The sequence below is a fragment of the Arvicanthis niloticus genome, chromosome 6 (genome assembly GCF_011762505.2).
Source record: "Arvicanthis niloticus isolate mArvNil1 chromosome 6, mArvNil1.pat.X, whole genome shotgun sequence".
Classification (NCBI taxonomy): domain Eukaryota; kingdom Metazoa; phylum Chordata; class Mammalia; order Rodentia; family Muridae; genus Arvicanthis; species Arvicanthis niloticus.
In genome coordinates, this window is record NC_047663.1 from 61,154,692 (window position 1) to 61,168,231 (window position 13,540).

Here is a 13,540-nt window from a genome sequence, read left to right on the forward strand (position 1 = left end):
GACCTCTGGAATAGCAGTCAGTGCTCTTAACCACTGAGCTACCTCTCCAGCCCCACCAAGATCTTTTAGTAGAGGAAGAATCATGGTTTTTACTAGGGGTGCTGGGAGAAATAAATACACACCCATAATGATACAGTTAGGCCTTTATCTTATACCATATACAGAAATTAACTCCAGATTGATCAAATTCCTAAGGAAAAGACCCTAAACTGTAAGTCTTAGAAGAAAACAGGAGAAAAGTCATATTGATTTAACAATTTCTTTGGTGTGACACCAAAAATAAAAACAACAAAAGAAAAAATAATAAATGTGACTCTATCGAAATGAAAACTTGTTTGGTTGAGTTTGGTGGTGTGCAGTTTTATAATCCTAGCACTCAAATAAGAGTTGAGGGATCCTGAGTTCTAAGCCAACCTGTACTGTCCAGTGAGGTCTTCTCTCAGAAGATAAAAACAACCCCTTTTATGTGTTAAAGAATATTTTCAAGAGAATGAAAAGCCAACTTACAAAATTAGAGGAAATATTTGCAAGGAATATAACAGATAATGAATTAACATTTAGAATATGTAAAGAAATTCCAAAACTGAACCACAGAAAAAAAAAAAAAAAAAACTATCCAACTTAAAAAAAAAATGGGCAAGAATGTTAATAGACACATCCCCAAAGAAGATGCTCAAATGTCTGGTAACCATGTATTTACATGAACAGATGTTCAGCATCACAGTCACCAGGGAAACACATATCTAACATAAGATTCTACCTTACATTTGCTAGGCTAGGATTACATGATTGATCTCAGTTCTGCCTCAAAGGCCTGGGTATTTACTCTATGTTGTCCCATCTGGTAACAAAACCCAAGTTGGGATGTGGTGTTTTTCATCTAAAACGGATTCTGAAGTTGCTGTATTCTACCTTAGTTATAAAAGAGGGTCCATCACCACCTTTTATATAAAAGTCTCCTACAATCCATACATCTACTGTGCTTGCCACAAGCTAGAGTCATCTGAGGGGAGGGAACCCATAGGATCAGGCATCTTCCTGACTTTTTTTTTTTTTTTTTTTTTGGTTTTTCGAGACAGGGTTTCTCTGTATAGCCCGGGCTGTCCTGGAACTCACTCTGTAGACCAGGCTGGCCTCGAACTCAGAAATCCGCCTGCCTCTGCCTCCCAAGTGCTGAGATTAAAGGCGTGCACCACCACCGCCCGGCCTGACTGAAAATTGATGAGGGCCTGCCAGTTCACTGCGAATGGTTCTACTCCTGGGCAGGCCATCCTAGCTGAGCAAGGCTGAGCAAGCCATGGGGAGCAAACTAATAACCAGTGTTCTTTCATGGCTTCTGAATCCATTTCTTCCTCCAGATTCCTGCCTTGAGTTCCTGTCCTGACTTCCCTCGGTGATAGAGTGTGGTCTAGAAGATGTAAGCTGGAATAAACCTTTTGCTCCCCAAGGTGCTTTTGGATACTGTGTTTTATTACAGCAAATGATAGGTAAATGGTCTCTGTGGGACATGTCCTTATTTCTTACATAGTGACACTTATTTTTTACCTAGCATTAGAGTTTGCACATCCAAATCGAAGCTGTGCTTACAAGCAGTGAAAGCACACTGCAAGGATATATAGCTGGTTTCTAAAACAATTGCACAGCTGCATTCATTGGGCTACCAAGAGCAATTATTTTAGTTATCGCTCTTTAAAAAAAAAAAAAAAAAAAAAACTCCAGCTTTTTACCCTCTTTTTATATTATGCATGTGGTATTAATAGACCACCACCAGACAAAGCAGAGTCACTCACAAATAGTGGGGCTCTGCCCTTATGAGGAGTGCAGAACCACATAGAAGCTTGAGGTAATCTTAACCAGGGGCTACAGAAGGCACAAGTGTGGTGGGCACAGAGGCAGACAATGTTGGATCCTTGTATATGAGATGAGGAATGGAATCAAAAAGTATTTTTAGCATCAGTAAGATTAAGAGCCAGTAGCCGGGCAGTGGTGGCGCACGCCTTTAATCCCAGCACTTGGGAGGCAGAGGCAGGTGGATTTCTGAGTTCGAGGCCAGCCTGGTCTACAGAGTGAGTTCCAGGACAGCCAGGGCTACACAGAGAAACCCTGTCTCGAAAAACCAAAAAAAAAAAAAAAAAAAAAAAAAAAAAAAAAAAAAAAAAAGATTAAGAGCCAGACGGGCCACTGTGGTGCCTTGTCTGCTCTGCTCTACCATGTCATGTATGTAAGAAGGACAGTTCAGGGCCAGGAACCAGTAGCTTTGGGACTATCAAGGAAATAAGAACATTGTAGGAAGGAGTAATGAGTAGCAAGCTGGTAAAGGGCAAAGACAGCACCAGAAAGAGTGGCACAAGGCTCCCATCATTTGGGCAAGGGAAGAAGATAGTGAGGGCAGAAGCTCTGACGAGGTGGAGGCCTCAGTCCCCATGTAGCTCTTGGGCAACAGAGTAGTCTGCAGCCCAGGGCTCCCGAGAGGTACATAAGGTCAGTTCACAAAGCCTCACCACGAAATGATCTGACCGTCCAGTCCCTGCCTTTCCTGACACACTGGCTGACTCTAAACATTCCTTCCTTGAAGGTGTCCTTTCCCAGAAGAGGTGTCTCAGTACCTTACTCTTATCACACACAGAGTAGGCTCATCTGTGGCTTCGCTCCAGCAGCTGTCTCAGCAGGAGGCTCATCTGGAAGCAAGGGGGCCTGACTGTGAGCCTATTATACTTCTGACTTTTCAAGGCAGCCCAGCCAGGAGAGAGGCTACCTGGGCAGTGTGCTTCAGTCCTTCACAGAACTTGGGCTATACTCACTAAGGCTGCTCTTTGGTAAAGCCACCAGGGACATAGACTTGGGAGGCTTTATAGAGGAAATACTAAATCAATGAAGCCTTATTTCTAAGTTTGGTTTAGCAGCAGAATCCATTAACCTTATATTCACCCCTTCCTTTCTCTAATAGTACCAGCAATGGCTGGTTCAAAGGCATGGCAACTTATTCTTAGGGTCAGCACGTTTATTTCAATTACTGAGGTTTTGAATTTTCCAGCTAAATGATACTCACTTTGATTATAAAGAACCAACCCAAAATGAGTACTTCTTTATTCCTGCTTCATTGGAAAGCCATGCCTGCTGAAGCCAGAGGAGGGAATCAAGGCCATCAGAGCAGCTCAATCAATTCTTATTTTTCTTTTCATAAAAGAATTTCCATCAGATGGGAACAAAGTTGTGTCTGATTGATTCTGGGATTGAGGCCACTCAGTGTGGCCTCCCTTATTTAGTCTGGTCTCCAGGCTAGAAGAGAGCAAAGTTCATTTCTTTTGACACATAAATTGTCAAATCCTAAAATAAAACTTGGTGTAGTGGTAGAAATACAGTGCTCCAGGGAGCACTAGGCAAATCCTGCCAGCCATGAGCTGGGACAGATAAACTAATACTAATACAGCAGTGACCATGGTTGCAAAATGTTGAACTTCCTGAGGCTGTGCTAATGGCCAGGAGCTGGAATGAGCAGAATAAAGCACTCAGATATACATCCCACCATAGCATCGTAATATCGTTGCCACAGCATTTGCTTCATTCAGAAAAGACTACCCCCAGCCTGGTGTTGGACCTGGGCCAGAAATCCCTCAAGCCTTGACCCTGACAGAAGTGCTCATACTCTCTGGTGCATGGTTTTCTTGCCTACCCACCCCTCCCATGCATCAGTCCTAAGGCAGCCTGCTGAGAGGAGCTCTCAGTGGATTGGTTTCTTGGCTGCCATATCTACACTTGGATGCTAAATATACAGACTTCAGAGGCGCCAGCACTAGAAGGCAAAAGAGCACTGGTTTAGCATTTTGCATTCAGCGACATTCTTTTGGTGAGTCTGGAGAAGAAAACAGCCAAATTATCTCCCCAGTCAGCAAGTGTGGGCAGTAGCCCAGAGTTATCAGAACAAAGAAGTAGCATTCAGGGTACTTCAGGCCAAGCTGGAGAAAGAAGAAAATGGGGTTTTGATGGGTAGAAAGCTCATTGGGTAATGGGTCAATAATATGCAATGAAGTTTCTGGATTACTGTTGCTATCGGTGAGGCAGGCATAGCTCCTATGAAGCAGGTGTTTCACACAATCATTGTTGCCTACTGCTTCAGCTTCCCAGCATCCTTTGTGAATGTTCAAAGTAGAAGCTCCATTTCCATTGGAGAGTCAAGAGGACAAACTTTAAATTCTTATCCCTGCTTTATGGGCTATCCTTTTGTACAGCCCCTGTCTATACCCTTCCTTAAAAGGAAGATAACAGAATCAGAAGGTTCACACAGTACCCTCTGACCAGGCTGTAGACTTCAGTGCAGTTCTGTCTACAGCTTGAAGGCAAAGTAAAGCCATGTGGTCCAAACGCCATGTTCTCAAGATTGACAAGAGCCTGAGATATACCGCACACCATTTTGGAAGCTGAGGAGAAAGAGATGATTAAGACACTCACATTGACTGTCCAGCCTGCGTGCTAACGGGATACCTCATACTGTGGGTTGTTGGTATCTGTGCTCTAGTGCTAAGGAGCATCGGAGGAGAATGTGTATACCCGTAGCACACAGAGACAGACTCTGCATACAGGGTAATAGGACTGGACTCTTAGAGGAAAGTGCCCGGTCTGCCTCTCACTGTCCATCTATAGCGCATGAACAGAGGGTGCAGTCCACCATACAAGGTGCAGTCCTTCACCTTGGCCACACATCTGCATTACCAGGAGGCTTCCTAGAATGCTGGCTGAGTACCTCCTTTAATCAGATCAGAATCTTTGGGTATGTGTGCTCTAAATACTCCTCGAAAGGCTATGTGTTTAAACAATGGGGGGACTACAAGCTTGAATCTAGACCTTTATCAGACATAAATGTGTTGCATAGCTCCCAAGTGATATGCTGATGTTACAGGCTATGGGTCTTGAAATGGTACAGTCTAGGCATCTTCATGGGGTTTGTTTCCTCTGCCAGAAAGTTAAGAAGCAGGAAAACTCTGAAATGCAACAGGTAGCAGCAGAGAAATCTCCAGCACTATAAACAGAATCAGCATTTAAAGAAAGGCGTTTATTGTTGATGAGGAAACAGACATTCGGGACCCAGAGAAAAGACAGCCACAAAGCAGACGGGAACTCAGAAAGCCAAAATCCAATTTCTTCTTGAGGGCTGGTATTTTGTTTTAAAGCTTCTGAAGAGTTTTCCTTTCCTACTTTAGGGTTGGTCAGTTTGAAGACAAATAGGATGGTGGATTGGTCTGCAACTGTTGTGTGGCATGTCCTGATATGGCCTTGAACTTGCTGAGCCACTCTGTCAACAGGGGGCCTGCTAGTGAGACATAAAAGCTGCCAGGTTTTTATGTCCAGACAGAAGGATGTGAAGCCGGCCATCTTGGAAATTCACCTTTGTTACCTACCCACGGCCCACCTCTGTCTGTCTGCCTACCAGGGAGTCTGTTTAACTCCTGGTCTTTCATTAGGAAAAGGTGAAAGAGATGTAGTCCTTTCCATCATGGGGCTCACAGCCCAGAGAGGTCTAGTTCTGATCCTGAGCCTGCTTCTAGTCTTATGTTCCCTGTCAACAGTGGGCTTCACTTCTCTGTTTGCTCCAACTAGCAAGTCCATTGATCTGTCTGTACTTTTTCATCCTTTCTGGGTCATTTAAAGTGTGTGTGGGGGGGAAAGGGAAGAGAGAGAGAGAGAGAGAGAGAGAGAGAGAGAGAGAGAGAGAGGAAGAAGAAAGAGAAGAGAAGAGAAGAGAAGAGAAGAGAAGAGAAGAGAAGAGAAGAGAAGAGAAGAGAAGAGAGAGACTATGTGTATCTGTATTTATGTGTATAAATGCCCATGGAGGACAGAAAAGGATGTTGGATCTCCTGAAGTGGGAGTTGTGAGCTGCCTGACCTGGGTATTGGGAACCAAACTTGGGTCCTCTAGAAGAACAACAAATTCTCTGTCTTCATCACTGTTCTGTTGCTGTATAGACACCATGACCAAGGCAACTCTTACTAAAGAAAACATTTAGCTAGAGGCTTGCTTATAGCTTCAGAGGTTTCGTCTGTTATCAGTGGTGTAGAGCATGGTGATTCACATGTTGCTGGAGCAGCTGCTAAGATCTTCATTCTGATCCACAGGCCAAGGCAGAGATCCTGGCTGGCATGGGCTTTTGAAACCTAAAAGCCTACTCCCAGTGACACACTTCCTCCAACAAGATCCTAATCCTTCTGATTCTTCTCAAATGGTGCCACCCCAGTGACTAAGCATTTGAATATATGAGCCTATGGGGACTGTTCTCATTCAAAGTACCATATGCTTTTAACCCCTGAACCCTTTCTCCAGCCTTTGGATGATTTTTTTTTTTTTTTTTTTTTTTTTGAGACAATGTTTTTCTGTATAACCCTGGCTGTTCTGGAACTTGTTCTATAAACCAGGCTGGCCTCAAACTCAGAGATCCACTTGCCTCTGCCTCCAAGTGCTGGGACAAAAGGTGTATGCCACCACTGCCCCACTTAGATGGTTTTTAAAGTTATTTTCTGTGTGTGCGATAAAAGTTAGCATTCTAGCCATTTTTTGGTGTGTTTTGATTTTTTGTTTTTTCAAGACAGGGTTTCTCCATGTAGCCCTGGCTGTCCTAGAACTCTCTCTATAGACCAGGCTGGTCTTGAACTCAGAGATCCACCTGTTTCTGGCTCCTGAGTGCTATGACTAAAGTCACATGCCACTACTGTCTAGCTTATTCTAGCCGTTTTTGAGCATACAGTTCTTTAGCATTAAGTACGTTTCTTTTGTTGTGCGACCATCACCCCGTCCATCTCAGAACAGCTCTGTATTTCCTGAGCACAGCTCCCTATTCTTCCTCAGTCCCTAGAAATCCCCATTCTGCTTTCTGACGCCTGTGACTACCTTACATGCCTCACAGGAGTGGGACCATACAGAATTTGTCCTTGAACCTGGCTGCTTCCACTCAGAACACTGTCTTCAGGGTTCACTGATATAGCAGGTACCAGAATTTCCTTCCTCCATGAGGCTGACGAGTCCATTGTGTATATATCCGTTAACCTATGGGTATCAGCTTTCACCCTTAGAACACTGTGGACAACTCTGCTGTGAGCATGAGTAAACACTTGCCTCTATGAAAGGAAATACTCAAAACATAAGTTATGGGTTCTGTGTTTAGTTTCTTGAGGATACACAATACTGTTTCTGTAATATCTGTAATGTTTTGCATTCTCAATAGAGAAGAAGGGTTCCGGTTTTTCCACATCTTTACTAACACTGATTATCTTATGTTTTAAAAATAATAGCTAATGGAGAGAGGACCCAATGGTTGTTAAGAGCACTGGCTGCCCTTCCAAAGGGTCAGAGTTGAGTTTCCAGCACCCATATGGCAGTTAACTATCTGTAACTATAGTTTCAGGGATCCGATGCCTTCTTCTGCCCTCCACAGCCATTGCATACATATGGTACACAGACATACATACAGGAAAAACACTCAGAAACAAAAAATAAAATTAAATATATATGTATATGTGTGTACATACATACATACATACATACATACAGTGAGTATGAGATGATATCTATTGTGAGGTTGTTGTTGTTGTAATGTTAAGAACTAGACCCAGAGCTTCACAAAATTTTACCACTGAACTATATCTCTACTCCAAAGTTATGTATACATACATATGTATTACCTGCCACTGAGCCCCGGAAGTTTTAAGTTTGATAAGTCTAGTGTCTGTATTTCTCCATAATGACTGCTTATGCGTTAGTGTTAGATCCATGAAATTCTTGTCAAATCATGTGTCATGGAGCTTTCTCCCTGCTTTCTTCTAAGAGTTTTACAATTTTCAACACTGTGCTCACATCCTCAATAAGTTGAGTTAATATAGTGTAAGAAAGATGTACAACTATCTTTTTGCATATGGAAAGTTATTTTTAAAACAATTATTTTATTATGCTTTGCTGCAAATATGTCTGTGCACTACATTCATGCCTCATGCCCAGGCATGATTCTCTGCAATTAGAATTATAGACGGTTGCGATCTACCCTGTGGGTGTTGGGCATGGAACCTGGGTTCTCTGGAAGAGCAGCCAGCGTTCTTAACCACCATTCCTCCAGCCCCACTTTTTTTTTCAATGCCAGGATTGTCCTTTCTCCTCCATTAAATGCTCAGCAGGTTGTTATATGTCAGGGACTCAACACCATATGTTTCATTTAGTGAGCTTACGTCATTGTGACAAATGGTGTCAGTTCAAGGTCAGTTGGCTCTGTTGGTGGGAAATATGTGGGTGAGCAAAACGGCTCCATCCAGCATCTAGGAAGCAAAGAGTTTTCCAGACCCTCTCTAGGAGGCTCCACCACCTTCCAGTGGCACCAGAGATTGGCAACTAAGCTCTTAGCCTCAGATGTTTTGGGGCAGGGTGGGGGCAGGGCGCATGGGTTGGGGATTAAGATCTAAACTGTAATGTCATACCTGCTGCAGCTCACGAAGTTTTCCCTTCTTCCTTCTCTCCTGAGGTGTGGTTTTAACCACCACAGATGCTTCTTCATGATTATGATAGCAGATGTCTATAGAGGACTGGCTGTGTGCCAGTTGGTTTCCTAAGGGGTTACACCCATTAGGCCATTTAACTTTTCTGATGGGATGTATGCTATACTTTTAACTAGGTTTGGTATTTGTAAGTAGTGGAGCCTGTGTTCTAGCTTGGTTGTTTGGCTCTGAAATCTGTGGTCTGTAGTGGCTCAGGCCTCCTAGATATGAGATTCAGAGACTAGACAAACTTGACCCTTAGGCTGAGTATTCCTTGATGTTCTCCTGTGAAAGCAGTAGCCTCAGAAGTAGTGGTTCTAGTCTCTTTCCATTTCTTACAGGGGCCCCATATTCCAGGAGAAATATAAGCAGTTTCTTTCTGATTTCACAGAGAAGGCAACGGATGGCTCCCTGCAGAGCGAGGACTGGACACTGAACATGGAGATCTGTGACATCATCAATGAGACAGAGGAAGGGTATGTTTTTTTGGGAAATGCCTTGTCTTGGTTTGGGTGGAATGAATATCATACATAGCTTTTCAGGGCTCAGTGTGGTGGGTTCAACTCTGGTGTTTGTTTGGTTTTTTTTTATTATTATTATTTTCAATCTGTGTGTTTTGGCATTAATAAGCTAAAATTCAGTAATCTGTCTTTTCCCACCCTACCCTGCCCATGTCCCCATGGCAGTGCCTCAGTTAGAGAAGTGAGGCCTCTCCATCATCTGCTTTGAATCATGAGTGGGAATGGAGCTGCTTGGCTTCCTATACTAATCATTTGCCTCTCCCCATTCCTCCTCAGACCCTGCTTCCATGTTGCAGACACGGGGGCTGTCTGTGCCATGGATTGCTTTCTCTGATACCCTGGAAGTAGACCCAGAGTATAATCAGATAAAGAAGTGACAGAGGGGTACCCGTGGCTCAGAGCAGCTGAGCATGTCTGGCATGGATAGACTGAACGTACAGCTTGCCCTCTGGCCTTTCTGAACTCCTGAGTCGGTTCTTGGTGTTAATGAGCACTGTGCCCTCTCCTTTTCTGTATCTCCACTCTGTCCATACTTCTTACAGACTGGTCTGATTTAGGGTTTTGTCCATAGACACCCCATTTACCTTTACTATGTTCTTTTCAACTCCAGCATGCCAAGGAGAACAGTTGGGACTCAGGCAGCCTGGGCCTCCAGATTGGTGGTATTTTTTTTGTTTTGTTTTGGGTTTTTTTTTGTTTGTTTTTGTTTTGTTTTTGTTTTTGTTTTTGTTTGTTTTTTCGAGACAGGGTTTCTCTGTATAGCCTTGGCTGTCCTGGAACTCACTCGGTAGACCAGGCTGGCCTCGAACTCAGAAATCCACCTGCCTCTGCCTCCCAAGTGCTGGGATTAAAGGCGTGCGCCACCACCGCCCGGCCCAGATTGGTGGTATTATCTTCTTGCTAGTCTTCTCAAGTCGGTCCTACATTCATTGGACAGAGACTTACAAAGTGCCTGCCATTTGCAGACACTGCTGTAAACATGAAGGGTGCAGCAGTGAGCAAGACACAATTTCACCTCTTGGGGAGCTGCCAGAGTGGAGCAGGGAGGCAAACTATGAAGAAGACAACCCACATAGGCTGGTCAGGTGGGCTGAGTCCTATAGGGAACTCTTGGGAGGATCTGGGCAGATGAGTTGGTATGGTCTGGCTTTAATTTTGAATGGTCATCCCATATTCAGAATGCTCACCAGGGCAGGACAGAGACAGGGCAGGCGAACCAGTAGGGGTTTATTGCAGTCACGCTGTGTGACTTGATGATGGTAAGCTGGACTGCAATGGTGGTAAGGATGCAGGAGGCACCATTCGATTCTGATGGGATTCAGAAATTAATGCTAATAGAGTTTGCTGGGGTGGAATATGAGGAAAATGTCGAGGATAACACCAAAGTTTGAGACCTACAAACAACAGGATGGAGCTGCTGGTGCTGAGGTGGAGCAGGCAGAGAACAGATCTAGATCTGAGCTAAGTCAATGTGTGGCCCACCCATTAGGGCTTGCCTAAGGGTGCTTGGGGCCACATCCCCAGCCTGTGCCCAGTATGGCTGTCTCCGTGGGAGAAGTGCTGAGATGCCTTCTAGAGGGGCTTTGAGCTTGGGGACAGTGTGACTTCTGGGACAGTGTGACTTGTCCTCAAGGTAGCATAAGAAGTGGGTATAGGTGGCCTGGTGTCACATGACAAGGGAGTAATAGGAAGCAGGCTAGACGTGTGGCTCAGATCAGCTTCTCATCTGCTCTGTTCTCTGAAGAATGCACTTGCTTCTTCCCCCAGCTTCCATCAGTTCCTGATGCAGCTTCTAGCCAGTGACTTGTTCACTAGCAAGCAAGCCTTCCAGAGCATTCTTGAGTTTTTACCATAAAACACTTAATCACACACCTCTGCAGCCCTTCTTCAGGCCCTTCAGCCTCACTACTATTTCTTTTAGCTCCTTGAATTCTCCAGACTTTTGTCTCCAGTCAGATATCTAAGCATTGAGGGCAGAAAGTCCAAGAACCCTGGGATCTTCTTCCTTCTAAATGATTTAAGTCCCTTTCCAAGTGTGAGTAACTAGGACCTGCTTTCTCAGTCACTGCTCTAAAAAGGGCTGCTTGTGTGTTTCCCAGCGCCCTAACCTCTTGTTCACGTGTGTTGGAATGACAGCATACTGATTCTTGAAGAGTTTCTGTGTTTACCTCTATTTTAATTTGTCTGCTGAAATCCCTCTCACATGGGGAAAGAGAAAACAACACACACACAAACACACACACATTCATTCCCCTCCCCTGCTCCTGGCTGAGGGCTTCTGAATGTTGTTCCTCATCTTTCTCCTAGACCATCTCCCTGTCACTAAGTGGTTCCCATCAGCTATTGGATCTCAACATAAATCTCCCTCCTCTGGCCCCTTCCCTCTTGTCATATTATGTGGTATTATTATACTGGGGCTTCAAATCTTCGTGATGTCTCTTAGTGTCTGTCCTGTCCCGAAGCTACTATTCTGTGCACTTCGTGAGAGCAAGAATTCCCTCTGTTACACTCAGTATTTTATCTGCCACAATGCAGCTGACACATAATCAGCTTGTCTCTCTCTCTCTCTCTCTCTCTCTCTCTCTCTCTCTCTCTCTCTCTCTTTCTCTCTCTCTCTCTCTCTCTCTCTCTGTGTGTGTGTGTGTGTGTGTGTGTGTGTGTTGGGGGGGCATGTTTCATATATCAGAGGCTGACCTCAAACTTGCTATATAGAGAAGGATGACCTTGAATTTCTGAGCCTCCTGTATTACCTCCTAACTGCTGGGATTACGGGTGTGCACCGTCACACCTGGTTTATTTCGTGTTAGGGATCAAACCCAGGGCAGTGTATGGAGCCACAGCTCAGCTCCAAAATATTTTAATATTATTAAATATTTTAAATATTTTAAAGTGTGTAAAGAATTAATAATGTCCCTAAGGTAGCCTGATGAGGAATGCAAGCATGTTAATACATCATATCACAGCATGACAAGGACTGAGACAGAAACAAAGAAACAGAGCAAGAAAAGCTGTGTATAGCTACGGAGACAGACATGTGCCGTGACTCTCAGCCAGCCTGGGGGCTGTCAGCAGCAAAGCCTTTCTGAAGTATATGACACCTCAGTAGACTCTTACAGGATATTAACAGGACAAGGCAAATGGATGACAAAGAGAGAGGTGGACCCTCTAGGTGGAAAGAAGTGTGTATATCAGGTGCATAGGAATCGTGGTAGCGTGGATTAAGGGATGTGGAACCTTGAGCCATCTACCTGGGCTAGAAGCTCATGTTACCACTGACTGCAACCCATCTTCCTGTGCCTCGGTTTCATCCCAGATAAAAAATTATTTACCAGTAGTGCACACATAGAGATATAGTAAAGATTAAAGGAATAAACACACACACATGTACACACACACACACACACACACACACACAAACACTGGGTGTGGTGTAGAGCAATCAGATACTAGTCAGGCTCTGATGAGGAGCCAATGATCTGGGTCATTTATGACTATTTCTGACTGTTCCTAACTCACTGAGACCTTAATCCTGCAGCCTTTCTCCTAGGGTGAATGGGAGATCCAGTAACTGCAGCAGAGAGGATGGCTGCTGGGTGGGGATGGGGGTCTGTTCAGGAGAAAAGCTGTGAGCGGAGACATAACTTGCAGCTGTTTACGAGCCACTGCCGAGCTCCCCACTGCTGGACCGGAGGGCTTGGAGGAGTATGAGAAGGGTGTGGGTGGCCAGAGACTGGTCTTGAGGCCCCGAAGGACTGTCCTATGGGACCCCCACCTGAGAGAGCTCTCTACTGAGTGCTCCTGGGCTTGGCCCTCTCACACAGTCCATTCTCCCTTGATCCCGCCTGCCTGCCTGACAGTGGCCTTAGTCAGCAGTTGTTCCTTCAGCCTTCGGTATCATTTTAAATGTTATGGTTCCTCCAACCTGACTGTGATGCTCTGCTCTGACACTTCTCCCTTAGATCAACAGAAAGAAATGCTTCTCCTTTTGCTCCCAGGTAGCACTTCCTGAAGCATAGCACTTGGGAAGGGATTTTCAGCTTAAACGTAACCAGAGTCTGCCCTCTATCTGATTGGCCTCCACCCACAATCTGGGCATGCTGACATACTGTCAGCCAGAAATACACAGTCCTCCAGGGTAGTGCCTGTTTTTCTCATCATGGAAATCCAAGAGGAGATGAAAGAGAGCACGTAGAGAGACGGTGCAGCCTGTCAGTCTAGGGTGACAGTGGTGAGGCGAGCCTGCAGACAGGAAGTCAGTCCTCTCTAACCAGTAAGTTGCCTACTTTCTTTAGCCCAGCCCATCCAAGCACATAGTTGCTAAAATGCTCTTTTTATAAAATCTGCATCCCTATTGGAAATTAACTATCTTAGAACCCTTGAGTCTTGGCAGGCACACCTTTTGTCCCAGCACTTGGGAAGCTGAGGCAGGTGGATCTCTGAGTTCAAGGCCAGCTACACAGAGAAGCCCTGCCTTGAAAGAAAATTAAAAAAATAATAGGGTGCTGCATT

The 13,540-nt window shown here is 44.7% G+C and overlaps 1 protein-coding gene across 5 annotated transcripts in view; it reads left to right on the forward strand.

Annotated features, from left to right (window-relative positions):
* The window catches only part of Tom1l2 (target of myb1 like 2 membrane trafficking protein), a 122,169-nt gene that overhangs the window by 58,226 nt on the left and 50,403 nt on the right, over window positions 1-13,540 (forward strand). For 3 of the 5 annotated variants that reach the window (XM_034507378.2, XM_034507379.2, XM_034507380.2), the window contains exon 2: window positions 8,902-8,986. In XM_034507378.2, the coding sequence (XP_034363269.1) occupies window positions 8,902-8,986 (85 nt within the window). Of the gene's footprint in view, window positions 1-1,468; window positions 1,488-8,877; window positions 8,987-13,540 lie in introns of those variants that run through there. The other 2 variants (XM_076936718.1, XM_076936717.1) reach the window with 2 other exon arrangements.